Source organism: Macrosteles quadrilineatus, unplaced genomic scaffold (assembly GCF_028750875.1).
Source record: "Macrosteles quadrilineatus isolate MER2022 unplaced genomic scaffold, UCM_ALF_1.0 Scaffold_8__2_contigs__length_117827958, whole genome shotgun sequence".
In the NCBI taxonomy this organism is placed as follows: Eukaryota; Metazoa; Arthropoda; class Insecta; order Hemiptera; family Cicadellidae; genus Macrosteles; species Macrosteles quadrilineatus.
This window is the reverse complement of record NW_026542601.1, coordinates 5,565,066-5,589,293: the sequence shown is the minus strand read 5'-3', so window position 1 is coordinate 5,589,293 and position 24,228 is coordinate 5,565,066. Positions and strand designations below refer to the sequence as shown.

Genomic DNA, 24,228 nt, shown 5'->3' with positions numbered 1-24,228 from the left:
TAGGCAAAGGTAAAACATACATGGTTCAGGTGCCTCAGCTCCAATAAATTTAATTAACGTTTTTAATGTAGATAACATGATGAGGAATTATTAGGATAAAGGGTTAGGCTACAGGGTTGAGTTGTGGTATACAAACTTGGAATTTGTATAGGCAGAAATTGTTGATTTCAGGCTCTTTTTTTTATAAATATTAGGCTACGGTACTATAGGCCTACAATCTGTAATCTGAGTACAGCTGACTCTTGGTTGGACACAATTGGGACTTTTGCAATGTCATCATCATCTAAAATGCCACATTACGCAGCATTGTCTGAAAATAGCTGTTACTAGCACATTTCTACTATAGACAGTCAAAAAGCCATTTTGCGTTTGTCTACCCTTGACCGAGGCTTGCAAACTCTGCCAAACATGTCCGGTATGCTTATTCAATCCATACCAATGTCCAACACCTCTTATTGACTAGTTAGTGACATATCCTTACAACTCTGCTTGATAAAACAATGAGTTTATACACGAAGGTATCATTAGTTACTTACCGATACACGACATTTTGATTTATGGATTGCCACTCGCTCATTACATTATCAGATTTGTAATGGAACTGTACAGTTAAATAGCCATTTTTTTTTTGCTCTGAGAACCATGATTTCACATTAATAATGCACCGAGCACAACGGTTTAATGAATTACCGAGCGTAACTTAAACGAGAAGAAATATTGGAGCTGAAGGACTTGCAAACAATTACAGAAAAGAGTGATCTACGAATTTGGTTAGCTACAAAGACTTTGTGGTGTACACAGGGTGTTGGGCAGACTTTTAACATCCTACTCGACAACTGGATACAAGTTATTGTGACTGGTTTTGAATGTATCTCTTGTTTCTGTTGCCATTTTCTTTTTTTTTAACAGTTGTAAAAAAACTTTTTTTAAATTCCAAAGTAGGTCAACAAAATCAGCTAGATTATAGTTTGAAGATTTATTGAACTTTAAATATAAACATTTTAAAAGATGATTTGATAAAACTTTGACTTTTCTAAAATATCAAGTTTTTATATAGTTTCTCAATGCAACTACTAATATGACTTAACATTTAATAGCCGAAAATCATTATTTTTTTAATACTATGTAAAAACGCCTCAAATGGTAAATTTTCAGAAGAAGCAGTTAATTGCACAATACTTTTACCAATTAATAAATTACACTTCTTTTGAACTGTCAGAATAAACATCAGTAATTTATTTGAATTATACGAGAGAATGAGAATGAGTTTCCTTGTGGGTTAACTTTCAACTTAGCTGAATTTAAACAAGTTTGGACAGTTATAATTGTGAGTTCATACGTCCCACATTGTTTCTACTGCCCTGAAAAATTAATATTTTACTTTTGCAAAATTCATTGTTTTTTTTTTGTTCATCTAAATAAACTAGAATTGTGTAAAATGTAAAATGTTTTAAACAGCATTTATAGGAAGGAATGAGGAAAAGACAATCATGCCTCCTCTAACAAATTTTTATGTTTTGCCCAAAACAACTGTTTTAGAAATATTTTTGTTTTCATTTCATTGACCACTTAAGTCATCTTAATGGGAAGATGTTTTATTTTCCTTGTCTTCTGCTTTCTCTTTTCCCAGTAGGCCTACTTTTTTTATCTAGTCAGACCGTAGTTTTCTTTCTTTGTTACTTTTATAACCTGGTTTTTGTGATTATTGATCTCAAACTCTTATAAAATTTCTAAGGAAAATTACCGTAAATACCTGTTTTATAATTTCAATCAGCAACATTTTTAAGCAACGGTTGGATTTTAGAATGAAGTATTATAAATTTATAATTTTGGGAATAAGTAGTTGTAGTTTTATAATTTTTTAGTAGGTAATATATAATACTTAAGCCACTGGTATTAATGAAGAAAAAATGTTTTCTAAGTACTGCAAACTTAATCTATTTTTCTATATTGATAAAAAATTAAATAGTTTACTGCTACTGAATCTTTTACTAAACAAACTGAAATAGTCGAATATTTTACTAGTCTACTAGTCTATTTTTATGTTTTAAAAGTCATGTCTGTTAGACAACTCATTTTTCCCATTTTTATTATTGTTTTATCCGTCAAGGAAAATATTAATCATTTACTGATATTTCTTAACACTCTTATAAGCAAAATCCATTATTATGTTGTTAAGAAGAAACAGTTTGTTTTAACAACATATCTGGTGTGTTTTGTTAGTTGTAATGTGTAAATACATGACTATACATCCGTCCATTTGTTTTGCGTTACTCTTGTTAGAATTGAAAACAAATGTCCCTGAAATACAAAATATAAACACCAGAGAAGGGGTCTAGTCACGTAGTATTATACCAACATTAATATTTAACTGGCATACCATGTGAATAGTATTTTACCCTAGGTATTGTGATATCCAGTATATTCCAGTGGTTTCAATCTTTTTTTTGTGGGTGTTTTAATTTCTAAATTGGAGGAACAATTCATTACGTTGACTATTAAAAATGAAGTTTTTTAAATTTGCTCTAGTTAAGCTAATTCTAAAGGTCAATCAGTTGGTAGTAGACACAGAAAACTTGAAATCTTCTTCAATGAAGGGAGTTGAACTCAGCATGACAACTTTATATAAAATTAAACTTTTATTGCCAACAAATATTGTTCCTCAAAATGTTAGTTGTATAAGTCAAAGGTAGGAGCTCCATCAAGCATTCGTAGAACTTTTTTTGTCAAAATAATCTTGTCCCACTTTGAACAACAAACAACTTGGTTGAACAAACATTTACTCGGTTGTAGTCTTTTATTAGTTATTATAAATATTAGTTATTATAAACCTCAAAAGCTATACATATTATTGGTCCTCTATAGATGACTGATTAACGTAACTTGTTTCAACAAATCGGTGAGGTTATTAATTGTTTGTGGTAATTTCGTAAATTTGTTTGGAAACAGTATTATTGCTTATAGACACTTTTTTAATAGTAGTATGAAGTTGAAACCACTGGATAATCTTTGTCGTATCGTTATCTCATAGATTTAGGTAGCATTAAATGCACAGGCTTTTAAGCCATTTAAACCACCAATGTAAAGTAACCCATTTCATTACGTCATTTATAAATACACACCCAAAAAAACACATTCAAAATACGCAAAAAAATATATTTTAAAAGACATCTTTCTGAGGTTTTGCATATCTCACTTTAATTATAGTGCATATTGCAATTAAATTAAGTGTATGTAGTTATAGGAATAATTATTTGAAAATATTTATCGCTAAACCTTATTGAAAATGAACCAATGTAGGTATAGATTGTTTATACATATCTCGATCTTAAAATAAAAGTATATTTTGAGCATTTCCCTGTTTTAATTCAATCCCCAACTAAAATTGATTTTTAACAATGACACATATTTTTTTAAAGAAACATATAAAATTCTTTTGCTTTCCACAATAAAAAAATTATAACTTTTTAATGAAGCCTACATTAATAGTAAGTAAGAACGGGTGCATCTAAAATATGTTTTTTGTCAAAAGATGCATATTTTAGAGTCCTGAGATGTTAGCCTGAACCACTCAGCACTCGGTTCAGTCGAATTTAAGGAATTCGGAGAATTTTCGAGGATGAGATTTGATTGTGTTTAGGTACAATGGAGGTGTGGAGAAAACCACGGTTGTGGTGGAGAACATTTGGTACACTCACATTAACTAACATGGTAGGCCGTAAGTTTTTCTCTTTTGTGTCGCTTTACAAAGACTAACGTCACGCAGCTGTGTTGTCAACCACGTTTGTTATTTACGCTCGTCAATTGTGTATGGTTCTCTAAATGTCAAAACATTGTGTTCAACTGTCATATTTTTGTGCTAAGCTAGCAACCTGTGTCAAGTTGAACGAGTTTCTAACTTTATGTAACTGAAAAACTACTATAGTAGAACCCCTCTAACTGGCTAAATTGATACATGAGCTCTTATAGTAGAGAATAGAATGATTGTCCTGTAAAAAGTAGAAAAAATTCTGAACTTTCAACTCAAAGTCATGAAACAAACGCCTCAGGGGTCACTGTGCCTATATGTGGGGACGCCATCTAGGTGCGTATTTTAGCCCAAATATGAGTGAAGAATGGTGTGTGATGTCTTGTGTAACTTTGTTACTGACTAAGACCAACTGTTTCATTAGTCAGGACCATTTATTGAATGCCCAATGTTAAGGAACAGCTGGGTCCAGTTTCAAACCATCAAAAAGCTACACATTATTATAGTCAGACAGTATACATTCCTCTAGTATTTTACACTATACTTTTCCTGTCTTCTCATAAAAAGACCTTCGGGTGCCCCACTTAACCCATTAACATGTGATTCTTAGGGACATGAAGGTGTTCAAATATAACAACCCATCATAATACAGATATTAGAAGTAGGTAAACCAGCTTTTAAATCAAGAGAAATATCATGATGGATTTCAAGGGCCAATTCAATTTAGGATCATATAATAATATAGTTGGACTTAATAGATTTTTGAACTTTTATTTTTGTTTCATTTTTAATTGATTTAGTCTTTTAATATTCCTAATCTTTATAAAACTTCAACATACTTAATTTGAAAGTAGCATGAACTTGAGAAGTGAAAACTGAATAACTTAAATTAGAATGAAAATCCAAAAAAAAAAGGCGAATCAAAATAAATTCTGGAATCCATGCAGTTTCTAAACTGTCTAATAATCTTCAGTTTTAATTTAAATGCTATTAATCAGAATGTACTGTTACTGTGTGGTTTTCCGTTTTAATTGCTTCTTTGCTGAAACTGAATATGTTTAGGCTACAGTGAAATAATTGATATCTGTTGATTATATAAATGATTATTTCAAATTGAATCAAGCAAAATATGAATATTTCTCTTATTGTTTTTCGTTTTCTTCCTTCTCATTGTTTAATCTCCAAGTGGGTTGCATGCTGTTAAAACTTAATGTGGTTTCAGAATCTTTACTAACAAACCTATTTGAGTAATGGATTTGTAAGTAGTGTGTTGCTGTTGGTTTATTGTTACATTTGTACTTAATTTGTCTTCTTCTTACTCTCTTTCACTATGAATTTCAGCTATCTAGACTAATACAAGGCTGTCATTTGAAGCCAATAGTTTTTTAAAAGCAAAACAACAGTTGTAACTTGAATTTTAACGAGTTTGTATTTTAATGATTAATCTTGTTTGTATTTCACTTTGTAGTTGACTTCGAGTATACCAAAATGAGCATTGACATTCTAATTCAAAATTTGTCTAATTCGTAAGTCTGGAATTGTGTAAGACTAGTTTGCTGGACTACTCTCCTTTTGCTTCATCTTCATACAGATGTTTTAGGACGTTACTAAAAAAATATGTTAACGTTAACACAGATTTATACACTTTACGAAAATAGGTATTTTTCTAAAACACAGTTTAACAGTATAAGAAATACTCCTTTTTGCGGCTTTCTCTAACATTGCATTTGTCTCGGGTCTGCGTGCGCTTATTATTTTAAAAGCAAAAGTGGAACAGGGCAGTATAAAAACACAAAGTACTTCATTCCTCCCGAGGGTAGTTATGTTTTGGGGGTGTGGTCTATGGGGGGGGGTTTGTGATGACACGTTGGTAGCACAGGGTGGCGCACCACTCTGAAAACATCGCAAACACACGATTGTGTATTTGGTTGTTTAGGTCGACGTTATTAACCAAATCCTTTTGTTCTATTTTTTATCATGCAATAAAAGAGTAAACTGCAACATTATCTTAAGTTAATTAAAATTATTTCCAAATTGTTAGTAAAAATTTCAATTTTCGGCCCTCAAAAATAATACTTATGATAAAAAATATGTATATTTGAGCTACCCTAGTTTTTTTATACAGGGTGTCCCGGAACTCTCTACCAATATTTTAGGGCATTGCTCCTGGGTAAGAAACATAACTAAATATCATATTTAAACTGTCCGGAAGTCCTTAGTTACTCACACAGCCGCCATTTTGTTTTTTTCGGTTATTAATTTTTTTCTAAAGAATGGTTAAACATACGAAATGGAAACTTTGCACAAACATGTATGACAACTAGACAAAGCTACCAAAAAATTGTCAAGGCTTTTCAAATTCATAAAACAAAATGGCGGCCTTTTAACATTTTTGTAAAATCAATGGCTTTTGAGTTATTTAAGAAAGAAAATTTTAAATGGCCGCCATTTTGTTTTATGAATTTGAAAAATCTTCAAAATTTTTTTGTAGCTTTGTCTAGTTGGCATAAATGTTTGTGCCAAGTTTCCATTTCGTATGTTTAACCATTCTTTAGAAAAAAAATAATAACTGAAAAAACCAAAATGGCGGCTGTGTGAGTAACTAAGGACTTCCGGACAATTTAAATATGATATTTAGGTACGTTTCTTACCCAGGATCAATGACCTAAAATATTGGTAGAGAGTTCCGGGACACCCTGTATATGCTTTTGCTTTGACTACTAGAAAACATGTACTGTATTTCCAAATTCAGCCTCGACAAATAGTATCGGAAGTAGTTAAATAAAAATACATGTTTTGCCCTTTTTTAGAGGGGTGATGAAGACTCTTAATTTATGTTTAAGAAAAGATTTATTTATTTAGAAAAAAATGTTCATAAAAAGTGGTTCTTAAGAATTTTGAAGAGTGTGTTTATTATAATCAAGACATCTTCTTCCATATGAAATTGAATTTATGCATTGCTTATTTAAAATATTATATCATGATCTTAGTGTTTTATGGTAAAAATGGGAGTGGGCATGTCAATATCTTATTTATTTCATTTGCATGGTGGTTTAAATAGAAATTTTCATGGTAACAGGAATTCAAATTTGCTTTAGGTTGGGATTATATAAAAAATTACAGAGATATTCTATATTTGGGTGCCACAATCAGTTAAAAGCATGCCGTTAGAATAAATGCAAAATATTTGGTTTAAGTTGAAATGGAATTGATTACCTTCAAACATTTACACTGGCATTTGCTATAAATAGTTTCTAAGTTTTGTCATTGTATATGGTCAATAATTCTATTCTACAGCTTTTAAAAGAAGGGACCTATTAAAATCATTTTAGTTTGTTTATTCATATATTATTTTCAAACTCTAGGCGACTTCTGAGATTCAAAAACCATCTTTAGTATGTTCACAAAAAGATTTAGACATATTTTTTATTGTTTTTAGGAGTTGTTAGTGTAGCTTCAGACACAAAACTGTCAAAATTATAATCAAAACCGTTCTAAGTTTGCTGACTTGTTTCTATATAGTGGTAACATGACCTAGCCCAATCGTGCAAGTGTAGCCTACTTTATGTAGGCTAGTTGTGTGTTTTGACTAACAGCAAAATGTCAACGGACTTTAATAAACCAGAGGTTAACAATTTTGGTCATGTATCCAAAAGATAAGATTAAGGAAAAAAAGTACCTTCTAACATCATATTTTATGTTTTTTATTAAATTGGCACAAAGATTTTTTATTAATTCCATAGACAAACTACAAATTAGATGTTTAGTGCTTTTGAATTTTGTTTTGAAATATAAGAAAACAGAAAATTTTAGCCCACACTGTTAGGAATAATAAACTGAGAAGTGGCTAAATAGTAACAGAAAATGATATACATTAGATTCTGGATTATTAGACTATTAGTTATCTGACCCTGCTTGTACTGTACTTTACAACGAGACTGGCTACTAGGTTTCAAACCCCTGAACTTTCGTACGACTCCTAGTATTGTACAACTCTTCATCCTTACGCATCTATTAAATTGTCAAATGTTCTAGTCAAATGAAAATACAGTAGTCAATTTCAGTTCAACATATCAGTAGTCTTTAAAAACATGTGATAATTAATTTTCACAAATAAACCATACAGCAGAAATAGAAAATATTAATCAATGGACATACATATATATGAAATTAGTCATTAACAACTCTCATATTTTATTGGAGCAGTTTTGCAGTTTTCACGATGTTAATATTTTAATTGTAAAGTTTCTTAAAACAAAACAAAGTTTATAATATTGATTTACTCACGTCAAATTCAATGTTTCATAGTATTTAGGTAACTGTTTTACTTTTCATTTAAACATCTCAGTTGATCGATCTTGTCGTTGGCGATTTAGGTTTAGTAATCGAAACTCTATTGTATATATATTTGGAAATTGCAGTTACAATTTTTTAATTTAGGGCTGTGGCAAAACCAAAACTCCAACCAAAAACTAAATTTTAATTGGCAATTTAATAGACAAATGTTCTACCATTTTTTTTTTTTTGTGTTTTAAAAGAAATTACAGCGGTTCATCTAAACAAGCTGTTAATGTCTAACCCTTTGTCATGGCTTGGTTATGCTCACTAGGAGCATTTTAAATATGACATTATTATTTGTTTTATATTAAATATTTATAGTATCCGTCAATCAAGACTTTACATAGAAACAAACTAAAAAACGGAAATCAGTAATTTCAATCAGTACACTTTTTTCGCAGCTCAATTCAAACGTACATTTTTAACTTGGTACAACTTTATCATGAGAATCTGTAGGAAGAGGCTTGTCTAGAGAGAAAGTGTAGTTCAATTCCAAAACTATAACCAGACAAGTAAATAAATAGGAGTTTCACAATATAATTTTTAAGTTTTGATTTAGAGATTTTGAATTTCTGGTTTTGACAATCAATCCTATAGATAACAGATAATGCTTAAGTTGGCGTAGATTAACACGAGGCGTTGTTCTGATTGTAGGTATTTATTCCGGCAGTTAGAGTTTTTCAGTCGAAGTATTCTGATGTGCTGACGACGGCTGAATCACCCTCTCTCACCACGTACCTGCTACTCCTGACCAGCAAACTAATCTTGCGACTCGTCTATTTTTATATTAGTCTTTGAATCCTTAATTGCCGAAGTGCGACGTATAAATGTCGCTTTAGTAACACGGTAGTCGAGTTACCACTGTTGTTGTGCCTTAGAAGTTGTACGAATCAAGGTTTTATTCAGTACTTATTTATGTGCTTATAAAATATAGTTATATTTTGTTATCTGCTTTTGTAGATTTTTTCATTTATGTAATCCTATTTGTAGACAGTTAATTTTGTGATGCAATAAAATCAAAAGAATCTTGAGACTCCTTATAAATCTGTGTTTGGACAAGACAGTGGGGTTAGTTTGTTTGTAGGTGATACTTCTAAAATTACTACATAACATGGCAATAAAAATATCAGTTACAAATGTTTATAAAAGTTCATATACTGTATACTTCTTTATCCTTCAAATAAATATTAAAAAATTTTAAGGTTTATAATTTAAAATTAATTTGTAATTAGAGTAATTTAAAATTGATAGATCCTCAGTTCCTCCAAATAAGTTTTGTTGTTTATTTGTTAACTGAAATTACTGATTATTGAAATCTGCCTTGAGAGTTATAGAATTTTTAAAATTGAGATAAGAAATTCTCAATTGAAAACAACCGTTAGAAGAATACATGCAGCTGTTAGAGTTAAGCTTAACTATGTTATATTTTCTTTGTTTAAATCCTAACTGCACTTGTGTTTTCAACTAAACTTTTCCATAGTATTTGTGTTAACTTTTGTTTGTATGTGTTAAATGTCTCTCAGTGTTCTTGCTTTTTATGTTTGCGTAATTTATTTGGGATGAAATGTCTAACGCTTTAATCTCAAAAATGCTTGATATAGGTAATCACAATTTGCCAATTAATTGTAAGTACTCTACGGGTATAAAATTAAATATCACCATCTATTTGACTAATTTTACTGTGAGATAAATGCTGTACTTTATTTAATTATCTAAATACAGTTTCATAGAATGTCATCCTAGTCTGAATGAAATCTGCCATGTGTAAACTACTAACTCTGCTGTCGCCTCCACCATGTGAGCAGGTGTTTTAACAAGTGAACTTGTGTATATGGCTTGATCAAGATGAAGCAAAACATGGAGTCTAAAACAATCAATACATTTTACTAGATCTCATTGAAGCACTGCTCCATTTGTTGTTCAGTAAAACCTTGGTTCCAATTATTAGTATTACACAAAATAGGCATTCTGGCCTTATATTCTACACTGTTAAAATATATCACCGATTGCCAATTATTTTAGAGCCCAATGGCTTTGCAATAACACTTAGTAGCTTTAAGTATCTTCCTCATCTTTCCTTGTAAAATGTCTATCCTATTTCATGATCTAAGTGATAATATTACATAGATCTGAGCGTTTACGCTTTTAGAGTTTCATATTTTGTATTTTAATTTTTTACCGTTTGGTAGTGCCTGTCTAAGTAACACTTTTTGTAGAGCTTAGTAACTTAAGAATTCACTAACAATTCCACTTATGACTATTTTTTTGTCAATTGTGAGAATATTTCAATATGTTTGTAAGGGCAAGAAATAACTTGTTGGAGAAAATAAAGTACAATAGAGTCAGTGTAAGCCATACTTGATCAATGGTGCTTATATAACTTAAATTTTACTACAGAATTATATTTATATACATATATTTGCCTGTTACTGCATGGCTTAAGTTTTATGATTCATGCTTTAATACTTTAATACACCTAGAATATTTTAACTTAATTTATTGAATCTTATTTTTTTATCTTTTAAATTGAAAATTGTATCATTTTGTTACTAAAATTGATCTATAATCTGATTTTATTTCAGTCGAGAATCCTTCTTCATCCTTCCTTTGTTAGTGGACAAAGCAGTTCACAGATTGCGTAAGCTGAAGAATAAAAATGTCAAAATCTAACTCCTAGGTCAAAAACTACTGTTGATGCACTAATTTCTTAGCACAAACTAGTATTAAGGTATTAGTATAGGGAAGAAATTATATATCTACTGTTATCAAAGTTTATATGTATGTCGTTGCAAGTATTGTTATGTTTGATGGCAAGTTGAGAAACAATGTTTAGTTTCGGCAGTTGAAACTGATGTTGTATTTGTCCCGCGTTGAAATGTGTTTCTTCTTTAAAAATACTGTTTTCCAATTTATTGATGTTTGTATGTTAAGTTTTGACCAATATGCTTGTAAGTTTACATGCAGTTATGTTACTAGATTGGTTTAAGCTCAGGAATTGACCCAGTACTTAAAATTCCTGAGACTGATATTTTCTCAAAGATGTTTGAATATTTTCTGAATGATTTTATTACTGCTGTATATTTTGATCAATGTGTATTTATTTGTATATATCACTAACCTAGTTACCTAAGACTGAAAACAATAGCTTGAAGCTATTTATGGGCATATTTTAACCTGAGTTGTTGATTAAATCTTATCAAATGTTTGCTTTTGTATACGATTATTTTAAAAATGTATTTTGGAAAAATAGGCAATTTGTGTTTTTGTTCTTGTATTTGTAACTTCAATGTCATAACACCCTCCTTGAAGCTTCTGATGCATACATAGTTACTCAAATTTACTAACACTGATTTGGGCACTCAATATTATCTATTAGCTTTGTACATATGTAAATTGCATATAGATATTATAAATTATATTTTGTTATAAGATATTTAGCTTAACTCAAATTACTTCCATATATTGCTTCATTACATTTCCTACACTGTAAACTTTAGTTTGAATGGCTGATATAAAAAAAGAGTATACAAATTTTAACAACTTTGCATAATAACTTGAAAAAAAACAAACACAATAATTGTATATCTGAATTGAGCATTAGGGCTTAGAACTAGTGTTTATGAAACATCATTTTAAGGCAAGAGTATGCCCTGGGCTTCACTAATGTGGTGATTGCCAGGTTTAATATTTACCTAAATATCAACTTCACATTTTTTCTAACTATGATATATTCTTATGATACAAGTGGGCCTAAATTAGCATATAATTTTTTAATATCTACTACCGAACATATTTATAGCCCCTCAAAGATATTACTTTGTAAAAGTATATAATAAAAAGATGGGCCTACTATAAACCTCTAATTTGGTTCTCAAGTTATAATTTTGGATTGATTTAAGCATTGCTATTTTAGTATTTTGTTATTTTTTACACTTACTCCTGATATAAACACCTTTAGACTATCAGCCCAGTTAGCCAAGTATTGAATCTGGAAAATGTTTCAATGAAATGTATCTATTGGAAGTGTCACTTGCCGTCCATCATCTCTGCACATACAAGACTGTCAAACTAACGTGATTGCACACTTATTTTACTTGTAAAACTATAATAATACATTCATTTTACCTGTATGGGAGATTTTGGGGTAAAGTATATTGTCTTATACATATGAATGTCTGATTTAGCAAGCTAGATTAAACACTCAGTATTTTATATTTGTTTGTTTTAGTAACTGAAAATAATTTTAATTTTAAATTTTTACTGTTATTAGTTGATTTTATTCCATATTATAGTGAAGTTCTTGAGGTAGCTTTTTAAACAATATCACATCGTATCCTTGAGTAAACGAGAACTTAAAACTGATATGCGTTTGACTAAATGGATCGTTTTTATGATGATAACATTAATTGTACAAATAAATTTGTTCCGTTTAAAATGTAATTTTGTCATACTGCGCCTTCAACGGCTGTTTTCAGTAAATGCATCGCATAATTAAGTAATTTGTTTATACATAGGGTATAAAAGCATTAAAGTGTATTGTTGTTTGAATAAGCTGGGGTTGAGGGAATATATCAGCTGTCCCTTATTCTTGCTCGAAAACTTTGTTAGCAAATTTCCCATATAGGGAATAAGCTATTACCGTAGTAGTCTACTTGTGGTTATTCCTGGACCCGGAACCGATTTAATTTTACGTTTTGAGGTCCCTAGAGGCCAAAAACACCATCCGTTCAATGTGTGTGTCCGTTCGTTTGCACAATAGCTTGAGCAAAAATGATTTTGATGAAATTTGGTATAAACGTGTAAACCAACATTTATTCAAATGAGTTTGCGTACTAGCATGTTCGGACTATGGGAACAGGGGTTTATGGGGTAAAAACTGGTTTTCCCCATTTTTGACCCATAAAACATAAAGATAAGCAATTTCTTTCCAAAACATTATGTAGAGCTTAAGAAAACAATTAATTTAGTATATTGAAGCGTTATGTGCCTAATGGTTATGGAGAAAATTCCCCAAAAAAATTTAATTTAAAATTCCCATGTTATTCTTATGGAGAATAAGTAAACTGTTGTAGTTTGCCTTGTTTATGAACATATTTTGATCAAATTTGGAAAATACATTTATTTCTTTATAAACTATTCACATTTTACAAAAACAAAAAAAATACTTTCACCCTCCCTGTTGTGACAAACCTTAGTTCTCGTTAAAGTAATTATGTTTAAATAAGGAATGAATGGGATATTTTAAAGGAGACATTTTAGTGTAAATCCAATCAGGCAAATGGAAATTCAGGCAATCAGGCTTTGTCTGCAGGTTTGCTGCGGCGGGGGTATTTTTAAATGGAAAGTACAGTAGTTAATATTTTTATATTATTAATTGTCATTTGCTGGATTGCTATTGCTTACTTAGCAACCCTATCACTGCAAATATACATCCTATATACATAAAAAAAATGCAACCCCTTGTATATTATTGCCGTTACAATCTGGAAGTCGCCAGTTTGATTTCAAGCAAGATCGTTTCTGGATCCAGATGTCATTTGTTATTGGTCCATCAATTACATATCATATCCAACAAAACGCTGAAATAGATAGGAACAAGACCATTCCCTTACAAAAAACGTCAAAAATTCCAACGGTGTAGCAAAAAAATGTCTCGGTATATACATGATATTTCTTTATACAACTGTGTAAGATGACCTATAAACATGAGCCCTGAATCAGTTATCTCAAAAATTGGTGCAGTATGACAAAAAACATGACAAATCTAACTTTTTAGGGTTTTGTAAACATAATTTTTAGGCTGTGAGATAAATTTTAGTTTTGATGATTATTTATTCCTTGGTAAAATACAATTTTATATCATAGTTAATTTGTTAATTGTACAACTTTATCTTGATGGTAAATTTTTCCTTCTAAGAAAATTGTGTTATAATTAATTTTAACGTCTTACAACATTTCCGCATGAATTGCAATTGAAGAATTGTTTGTGATTTTAAACAAAATTCAAACCAACTGAGCAACCCTATTGCTGCAAATATACATCCTATATACGCATGAAAAATTCAACCCCTTTTTAATTATTGCTTATTTCATTTAGATAAAATGAAATTACACTTACGCAATTGAGAACCTAAGATTTGAAGTTGCCTAAACTGTATTATTCGCCAATTTAAACGTTTTATTCTTGATTTTGGGCATAATACAACCACCAATGTTTTTCCACTTTATACATGTTATTTGCAAAGATACACAATATTTACATATTTTTATAATATAATACATATCCTTCCTACTTTAGATAAACAAACCAACTAAATGAAACTCTAGAAAAAGCAATGAATACCATTAATCTAGTTGCCGCCATCTTTGATATTAGCTAGATGCAAAACCTATATACCTAGTCTTGTTTTCTTTTGTTTGTTTTAAACTATATTTTAATTTCGCAAAATTATGAGAAATAAATAGTACTAGTGTGAAACGTTTTGTAAGCTACAATGGCATTGACCACTTGACCACTTAACACCAATATTGTTATCATGCCTTTACATACAATAATATTGTATTTGTACCGTGGAGCTACTCACAACAATGCATACCTTTATTTAACAAGAAATTAACAATTTCTCTTCAGCATATTTACTATACTTTCCTAAACTTTTAAAGATTGTATTTACAACTTATCTGGGAGTCCTTTCCAGTGTTTCATCTAGTTTGTTGTTTTTATAAAATAGTTAAGAACTAAGAAGTTTATTAACTCAATTTTAGGGCTACAGATGTGCCGATTTGTTGACTGCGTTTATTCTGCACATGTGATAAAACATGGGGTTTCCTACACTGTTATATTGCCATCAGCTTATTTTTAAGTACCTAAATAAAAAATAAAATCAGCAATCGTAATGTTTATTTGGACCTGTTTTACCTTAATCAATATTGGTTCTGAAGAGTAGAATGAACACTTATTTTTATGTTTGCTTTAGTCAGCATGTTTTACTATTGTACTTATGACTGTCTTGTGCATTCCAAGCATCCATGACAAGATCGATTGCATGTAATTTTGCCTAAAGATCAATAAATGTCTTATGTCTTATCAATACTACATTCTTTACAATACATTAACGCAGGCACAATGTTGATTCATAGCACATGGCTAACAACGCAAGAACGTGCGGTGCCTGCAATCTGACCGTGGCAAACCCTGCAGCAACTTCTGGCCCGGACTGTACTTTGGGACTTAAAATTTAGGCTATTGGAGTTTGTGAGCCTCCCCCTTTTATATAGAGAATATACTGTAATGTTAATACTGAGCATATTTCCCTAATGTCATACTAAGCCGAAACATTGTACTATTATTGTACTAATGAATGTTTAAGGAAAATTTGAAATATATCTGTGAGAATATATTTTTATTTAGAAAGCAGGCAAAATAATCAAGTGTTGTTTCCTACCAGTTTGTTATGTATGAGAAGAATGGGCTTATTTTTAATTTGAAACAACAATATATCCAGTTTAATAATTGAACATTAATGTGCCTAATAGGCCTGTTAAAAGGATGACAAAGGACAATGATTGCAATTGAAAAGTACATGGGAAAAGGTTAATTTTTATTTACCAATTAAATATGAAACCATTAGCAAGATGTGATTTAAAGGCAATACAATAATTCTTCAAGCAACTTCCATAGACTCGGGTTCAATTCTCTGAACACTTTGATCCACAATCTGCAGAGGAATGATTTTTGTGGACAAGACTGCAGTGGTTCCTCGCGCGTAAGTGTATGTCCCTTGTCTGTAAATAACACACTTTGATCATTGATAATATTGATAACCACCTCCAGTGGTTTTTACTGAATTATTACACAACAAACTAACACTTAGTACATGATGTATTGTCTTTAGTGATGTGGGCCGGGTAAATACCCAGTGGGTAGGTAAATATAAATTGGGTTTTTACCTGGGTATTTACCCCAGGCCCGGGTAAATACCCAAAAACTGGGTATTTATAATTTTTATTAAAGTTAGAGAAGATTTAGATGTTTTTTTTTGCAATTATTACCTTGTAAGGATAGTAAAATGATGATAAAATGTGTTAAACAAAATTTCATATGGTCACTACTGGCATTTTACTTCTGGGTATAATCGCCATAAATATCCAGGTCTGAGCATGAAGCATAATCGGCATAAATACCCTGGTCGCATGGTTGCACTGGTCCTGACTACTTATGATTTTTTAATTTCTATGATAGATAGGACTTCATAGATGAATTTATTTGATTCAAAGTGAAAAAAAATAATTTGCAAAGTAATTATTATTATTTAGAAAGAACGGAAAATTTAACCTAGTAGTGGTCTATGTGTAAACAACTTAAGAAAATAATTTTAAAATTCTATCTGTAGGATGCCAGGATTTAATAATATTTTTGTTCTAGATCTTTTGTTGGTATCAATGGTATAAAAAAAAACTAATTTCATAAACTTGTGATACAAAACATTTGAATCTATAGCACAATAAATCTTTCAAAATTATGTTAAGTTAGACCAAAAAACAGGAGATACATTTTTTAGTAGGTTTATCCAAATATATTATTGTTTCCAACTAAGCGGTAACACAGAAAAGTTGAATTACTTTTAGTATTCTGCCTTTCTGCCTATGTCAATCGGGACTAAGGTCTGTCTAGCCTTCCAAACCATTTATAGGTACAATAAAAATTTTGCATCATAAATACCCAACCATTCCTGGATATTTGTTTATAGATTAAAATAATTTTGTTTATGTTATTTAATTGGTTATAAATTTATAAAATGATAAAAATTGAAATAGCCACAGCCTTTTTTAATATACTATTTTTTCATAAGTTAAATTTAACTGATGTTACTCAATTTAGGAAACAAAACCCCATGCTTATTTAGAAACTTTGTGTATTAAAAAAAAAAGTGCTAAATCATTAAACGAGCAAAGCTTCAAGTTACTGTAAAAGGTGTTATAGACTATCCTAATTTATCATGTAATGATAATAACATATCTAGGGGTAAATATAAACGAATTTCAATTGATTTCATAAATACCCAAAATACCCGGGTATTTATGGATTTTGGGTATTTACCCGGGTAAATACCCAGGGTATTTACCCCGAGTTTTAAATACCTGGGTATTTTACATCACTAATTGTCTTTGACTAGGCATATCTGATAGAAACATTGTATTCCCTTGTTAAAGTTGTACATCTTAGAATGTAAATTAACTTTGTTGAATCGGGCCACCGACATATTGCGCTGGAGTAAATTACTAATTTCTGTTGAATTATACCAACTTTTTAACCAAGCCTAACTCAAAATAAAAAAGATTGTAAACTATATGATATGTTGTGTCATAAAGGTAGAATAAAAAGGCTAAGAAATTCAATTTAGCTCACTCTGTGAGATGCTCATTTAACTATGTTGTATTTTTATTTTATTTACTTGAGTATAAAAAAAGTTTCCCAGTCATCAACTTGGAAACTTTTTTTGTTATTTAGGCTAGTTTGTTATTTTAATACAGTAGAACTCCGATTATCCGAATCAATAGGGACCAGACCCCATTCGGATAATCAAAAATTTGGATAATCGGAGTTTTACCGGAATTCCGGGAATTTTTAAAAAAAATCCTCATTTTCGGTACTAAGTGAACTTTTAATTAATAGGCCTAATAATTTTTACAGTTTACAATGCTCATAGTACAAGTGTTCTATACATGTTATTAAGTGAATAGTGTTCCATCAAAGTCCAAAATTGGCTAAATGTGTTTAATAACAATTCTTTGATATTTTGCAAAACTTATTACTGTAGCTTTACGTTTTTAAAATTGTTGAAATAAGCGATTCGGATAATTGGAGATTCGGTTAATTGGAGTTCGGATAATTGGAGTTCTACTGTATGGTGTTTTGGTTGCTACAATGGCCACTGAATCCGCATAGCCTAAATTAGTATAAAAAGGGTTTGGATTTAATGAGGCAGTTAAACACGAAGTTTTGTACAGACCTGGTGGTATATAGGCTGAAACTTCAAATGTTGAAACGCTACATTTCCAAAAATATTTTTTACAATGTAGTTTTAGAAGATATTTTAACCTTTAAAATAGCGTTTTAGCAACCCTTTCAGCTGGGGATATTAAAGACTCCTAGAAGACGACGAGGCATCAAAACTGTTTGAGGTACCAACTAATCCAGAGCAGCACTACTCACTCAAAACCAGGTATTCTTAAACTAAAACTTGTATTCTAAGGGAAAATGGGAAAAAAGCAATGTGATATTCCTGCTCACTCACTATACAGGGTTTTGGGTACACATAGTTCCTGATGTATGGGCTAGGTACTGATATAGGTATACAGTTTCGCATATACGCATTACAGAAAAAATAATTAGGGAATAATCCATTATAATAATAATAATTTGGGACCTTGAAGTATTGCTAACGTGCCAAGTGCTGAGTGCATTGTACAGTCTGGACGGTGGTGTGGTGTGGGATGTATTATGATCAGACTGTATGCTCAGAGCAGTCCCCTGTCTCCAGGTGCCCCATCCCGCGATAATATTCCCCCGTTCCCCGCTATACGCAAATTAGTTAAAAGTAGCGATTGCACAGAAAGCATTTACTGCAGACTACCTGTGACAGATTCAAAGGGTGTTGTAAGTGATTATTTGACAACTCACCTTTGTCCCTTGGAGACAGTTAGCTCGTACGGACGTAAGTAATCGACTGAGTCCTTCCTGATAACACAGACGTCTACGTTGCTGCCAGAACCCAAGTCATTGAAGATACCTCCAGCAATAGCATCTCTCATCAGCAGTTTGCCTTCCTCTTCCTACAACAGAGAAGCTAGTTGAGCCACCAACAAACTATTGAGATTTCATTTAAATCTATGACAGTAGCACTTCTTGTGAATTATTGGTAACTAGCTGTTACCCACGGGCTTCACCCCGTTTGACTTCATAAAGTATTAATACAACTATTGATTAAGTTGGTTAAGTTATTGACTATTGGTTAAGTTAAGCTGAAATAAATAAAACAGAATACAGTGGTAATACAAACAAATAATCACACCTGATAAGGTAATAAATTGAAAGAATAACATACAAATAAGTACAGCTGAGATATTTTTAACATTAGGTATATGGAAAGTTCCTTTAGAAAGTAAATTACGACCATAAAGGGCAATTTATGAAATAATGGATAGTTTTGCACAAGATTTAACGTCATGACGAACATTTTAAGTAGGCCTATATGGTTTATGGGGGTGTGACTTGTAGTTTTCTCAAAAGTTCATAGGTACTTTGGGCTATATATACAGGGTGATTGATATAAGTGTGCCAGCCGATTTATTTGAAAACTATAAGAGATATCAAAAAAAGTTAAATGGTAAGTGCCTTGGATTTTTTATTTAAAAAATTGTAGTCAAGTCAAAAATAGTTGTAGTTTGAGCTGGGATGCACAAATAAAAAAACTGGAGGGGTCTATGGCTCGAGGGGTCTTTGTACTTCGAAGAATAAGAACCTTCGGAAACCTGGCTCTCTCTAAACTTGTGTATTTTGGCCTAATAGAACAGCACATTTTGTATTCAATCATTCTATGGGGAGCTGTTAAGAAGAATATTGACCAGATCTTTGTTTGGCAGAATATGGCAGTAAGAGCAATCTTGGGCATGCCGCCTCGGACCAGCTGCAAAAATGTTTATAAAGAACTTGGCTTTCTCACAGTCCCTTCACTTTATATCTATGAATCAGTTTGCTATATAAAATCACAGAACATTAAACCAACTTTTACAAATCACACTTACAACACACGAACAAAGGGCACACATGCAGTCCAACATAAACTCACAACATTTGAACACAAACCAGATTACATGGGAATGAAATTGTACCAGGCCCTACCGAAAAAATTACTTGAAATTCAGAGCTTAACAAAATTCAAATCAGAATTAAAAAAATATCTAGTAGAGTTAAGTTTAGAGGACATAGACAGTTACCTAGACCGTGACAAAAATTAGTATTAAGCTGGTTATTCTTTGTATTAACCCTGACCTGTCCAATTCCTTAAGGCAAAGGACTACGGACGGAGAGATCATGTATCATGTATCATATATCATGTATGTAAAAAATATTTTAGCCGCCATTTTTCCAATATGGCCGCCAACTTTGATTTTTCTTACGGAACACCCTGTATTTTATGATGTATTCTGGTAGAAAAAGTAATTCGACGATTTTATTCTTGTGATTTTCTCATAAACCTAACCGTTTCAAAGATAATAATGGTTAAAGTTTTGAAATTTCTGCATGAGAAAGAGTTTCGATAAAGGCCTAAGCAAGCATGCCAGCTGTTTTGTTCGAAAACCATTCAAAATTTCACAACTTAAACCATTATTATCTTTGAAACGGTTAGGTTTATGAAAAAAATCACAAGAATAAAATTGTCTTAAAATTACTTTTTCTACCAGAATACATCATAAAATACAGGGTGTTTCATAAGAAAAATCAAAGTTGGCGGCCATATTGGAAAAATGGCGGCTAAAATAATTTTTTTGACTTGACTATAATTTTTTAAATAAAAAATCCAAGGCACTTACCATTTAACTTTTTTTGATATCTCTTATAGTTTTCGAATAAAACGGCTGGCACACTTATATCAATCACCCTGTATATCTGGATATTTCATAGGCTAGTTATGCCTATCTCAGGCATTTTTTCAGCTACGGTAATGATGGTTATTTGTTTCGCAAGCACAGCATCTCCTATGTGATAAACTTTCCCTGGACATATAAGGGATATTCAGAAATTAAGGAACAATTCCGTCTGCCGCCACAAGGTAGCCAATTGTAAACCCACGTACGGATGTGTTCGCCTTCTCAGTGAATGTCCAGCCATCAAAGGTTAAACCTAGAAAAGGAAATAACACAACCAAATAGAAAAATGCTCAAACTCACAGTCATGTTTGGTTTCCAACGAGCTTCAAACACAGCCATAGCAGCTCTAGAGCCGGAGCCCATGGTTGTGTAAGGAAGTGACTCAGAAGAACCGTGAGGGTAGATGCAGTAGACGTGAGGCCCGTCTATATCCATCCCTCCCACAATCAGGGCAGCGCCGATGTGACCCTTAACAAACACACAAGCTACATTAGCCATGCTAACATTAACAATTCTAATATGTACAATTCTGTTAACCATATATTTTAAAATGGCCTTGGCATACTTTTTATATCTGTATATAGATTTCGTACTGGAAGCTTGGGCCCACAAAATTGGACCATACCTAAAGAAAGATTCTATGACACATCTGCACAACATAGTGGCTCAAGCGTGACTGACAATTTTTTGTTCTGGTTTTGACTATTGTACTCTATGCTCTGGTGGTGTTAATGTATGGCAGGGTTTGTGTTCTAATATTGTACAGTTTTAGGTACTTTCTCACCCGAGGATGGGGTCAGATTCTACACCACAAAAGTCGTGAAAAATTTTTTTTCATCGTGACGGAAAATGGCTGGGCAATAATTCCTTAAATAACATAAATTTACCATCATGCAGATTACTTTATATTCTTTAAAAATACCATACAAAACCTGTTTCAACACTATCAAGTAAAGACAAATTAAATCTCAAAAGAATTCAAGCCAATAACACTATTAACTGACCTGATAACGGAACAACATCTGCTTCAGCAGCGTCTCGGCAGTACACACTCTAACCTGTCGTCCGCTGTGCAGACGATGCAATTCCAGCTGAGAAGCAATCAGGCTTGTTGTCTGTTCTGTGTCTGCAGCAGTTCCGGCACCACAACAGCTGTTACAATATAAACAGCAAATTACGATTTGGTGTGGTACTTACTCCAAAGTAACCATCGATCTCATAACTACTATACAGTACACTACACCAGAACTTGCTTGTTTTCAGATAAAAACACTAGCTACAATTCTTGATTTTATTGGTAGGGTCTACTTGTCTACTTACTAAATGTTCTTGGCGAGGTAGTGGATTTTGCTACAGTTCTTGTCAGCCACGATGTTTCCCTCAGTAGCCCTGGTGTCTGCACCAAGAATGACACCATCCTTGTACACTATTCCAGCTATTGTAGTTCCCGTTTTGATGGCTTTAGGGGCCGGAAAACCTTTTTCCATCAATGTTGCATTTCTGAAAAAAAACCATGATTACATACTTCTTATTTAAAACAACTAACTTACCAGTAAATAAATCAATAGGTAAACAAACAAAATAAGTTATAACTGAATCAAATCAAAGTACAGTAGGCCTAGACCTCTCAACCAACCTCACATTTACTGATAATTGGATTGTCCGCCCTTGCTCGTAAAATTTTACAGTTTGTTTTAACCGGCCTTATTTTGAGAGCAGTTCGGTTTAATCGCCGCTTTCTAGGAATCTCGGCATTTCCGCTCCTACGCTCGGCTATGGGAAAAATAAACTCTAAGTTACAGGATGTCACAGGCAATTATAAACATCCTTTCTCTAACAAAATGGTTGCTTATATCTTTAATTTCAACCATAAGTTCTGAGTTGTATTAGGATAGATGTTTAAAGTATCAATTAGGCTAATAATAGCCTAAGTTTACTAACAGTACAACAAAAGTACTAAAAGTACAAGTTGACCCTCTAACTTAAGTTATTGTCTTGTTTGCCCAACTAAGTTATCTGCAATTATCAATTGTTATTGTTACTGTACCAAATTTCTATCTATTGTTAAGTTATGCTTGCTATTCAAACAAGTCTTTTCTATTAGCATGTGATGTTAATCCCATCTGCCTTTCAATAAATTCTGCAAAATAACAAAAAAAAGTAAAAAAGCATGAGAAAAGGCAGAAGTGGGAAGCAAATTTAATTAGGCTAAAGTTATTATGTTCCTTTCACGTTTCACTTGCATTTGTTTATCACTTTTCGTTAATCTAATCTCAATCCTTCAATATTGTACCCATATCAGCATATCAACCCTGTAAAATTGGTGTAAGTTAACCGTAAACAAATAAATAAATAGGCCTAAATAAAGTCGCATTTTAAGATAATTGTTAAAATTGGCCCATCAAGATTGATTCTTTCCATCTTCTGGGATCCCACATGGTTTACTACTGGGCCCATGACTATAAAACAACACAGAGGATATGCGTCCGGTAACCAGACATGGATTAGGCGTCCAGCAGTGACGTCACCGGGTTGTGGGGGCCCAGAACGCCATTAGGCTACCACAACGATACAATGTACAGCCATCGGTGTTCGTGGTGTAGTGGATTGAGTGCTCGGCTGATATGCAAGAGTTTCCTGGTTCAAATCCAATCGGTACACAACTTTAACTTTTTGTCAAAGATTTGGCTTTGAATGCCATTTCTTCTTGAACTGTACATCTTTTGTTAGATTTTTTGGCATTTATAATTTTATGAACAGAATTTAACCTTCATTCGATTTTTTCATTATCAGCAAGTTTGGTTGGTTGGTTATGACAGTAACTGCCAGACCCTAATCCAACCGGACGCGTATCCTCTGCAACAAATAAACTATTATACGATTTTAAGCTCATGAACTGGTCAAATTGATTAAATGGGGAATTAGGGCCTATTCTTTACTAGTGTTTTGCTGTTAGTTGCCCCTATTACGCTACACAGAATCTAAATGACTAAGCACAATAACATAACCTTAATTTGGTTGTAGGTAATGATTGTTGGTAGGTAGGCCTACCTTCTGCAGTTGTCAAAGGAGAATCCAGGAGTTTGATCATTTGGAAGAAGTACTGAAGACATGTTTATTCACAGCTATCCCAAATACTAAGGTAAGAAAACTAAATTATTTTATTAGTTTCTAATGATTCAACTAACTACTCTCACACTCTGATTCTGATAGAGAAGAGAACAAGAACAAACAAACAAGACAAAGACAACAAGACTGACTATTTATTTGACTAACCGGTATAAAGCCCACTTAAGTCCAACTCAACTCAGTCCAAGTCCTCTGATCTCTGAATCTGAATAATTCCGTCTGAACCACTGTCTGAACCAATGGTGGAGTGGAGTAGGGTATTTACTCAGGGGAGGTATAGAAGAGGCTACGATGACAGCTGAGGGCTTCTTATTAGCTGAGGGAACGCCATTACCGTAACAAAACGTTCGGTAACCATC

At 32.2% G+C, this 24,228-nt stretch overlaps 2 protein-coding genes across 8 annotated transcripts in view; one reads left to right on the top strand and one right to left on the bottom strand.

Moving 5' to 3' along the window:
• The window catches only part of LOC128999481 (solute carrier family 66 member 2-like), a 31,096-nt gene extending 16,119 nt beyond the window's left edge, over window positions 1-14,977 (top strand). For 3 of the 7 annotated variants that reach the window (XM_054426028.1, XM_054426033.1, XM_054426027.1), the window contains one exon: window positions 10,669-14,977. In XM_054426028.1, coding sequence (XP_054282003.1) covers window positions 10,669-10,756 — 88 coding nt within the window. In that variant the 3' untranslated portion in view covers window positions 10,757-14,977. The other 4 variants (XM_054426029.1, XM_054426031.1, XM_054426030.1 and 1 more) reach the window with 4 other exon arrangements.
• A 689-nt stretch (window positions 14,978-15,666) lies between these two features.
• On the bottom strand, window positions 15,667-23,963 carry LOC128999788 (proteasome subunit beta type-7-like). The gene is made up of 6 exons (XM_054426466.1): window positions 23,792-23,963; window positions 22,061-22,240; window positions 21,745-21,892; window positions 21,041-21,208; window positions 18,771-18,922; window positions 15,667-15,871 (listed from the first exon to the last, which is right to left on the bottom strand). Exons 1-6 carry the CDS (start codon window positions 23,851-23,853, stop codon window positions 15,751-15,753), a joined length of 831 nt encoding a protein of 276 aa, XP_054282441.1. The 5' UTR covers window positions 23,854-23,963; the 3' UTR covers window positions 15,667-15,750.
• Between the last annotated feature and the right edge of the window lie 265 nt (window positions 23,964-24,228).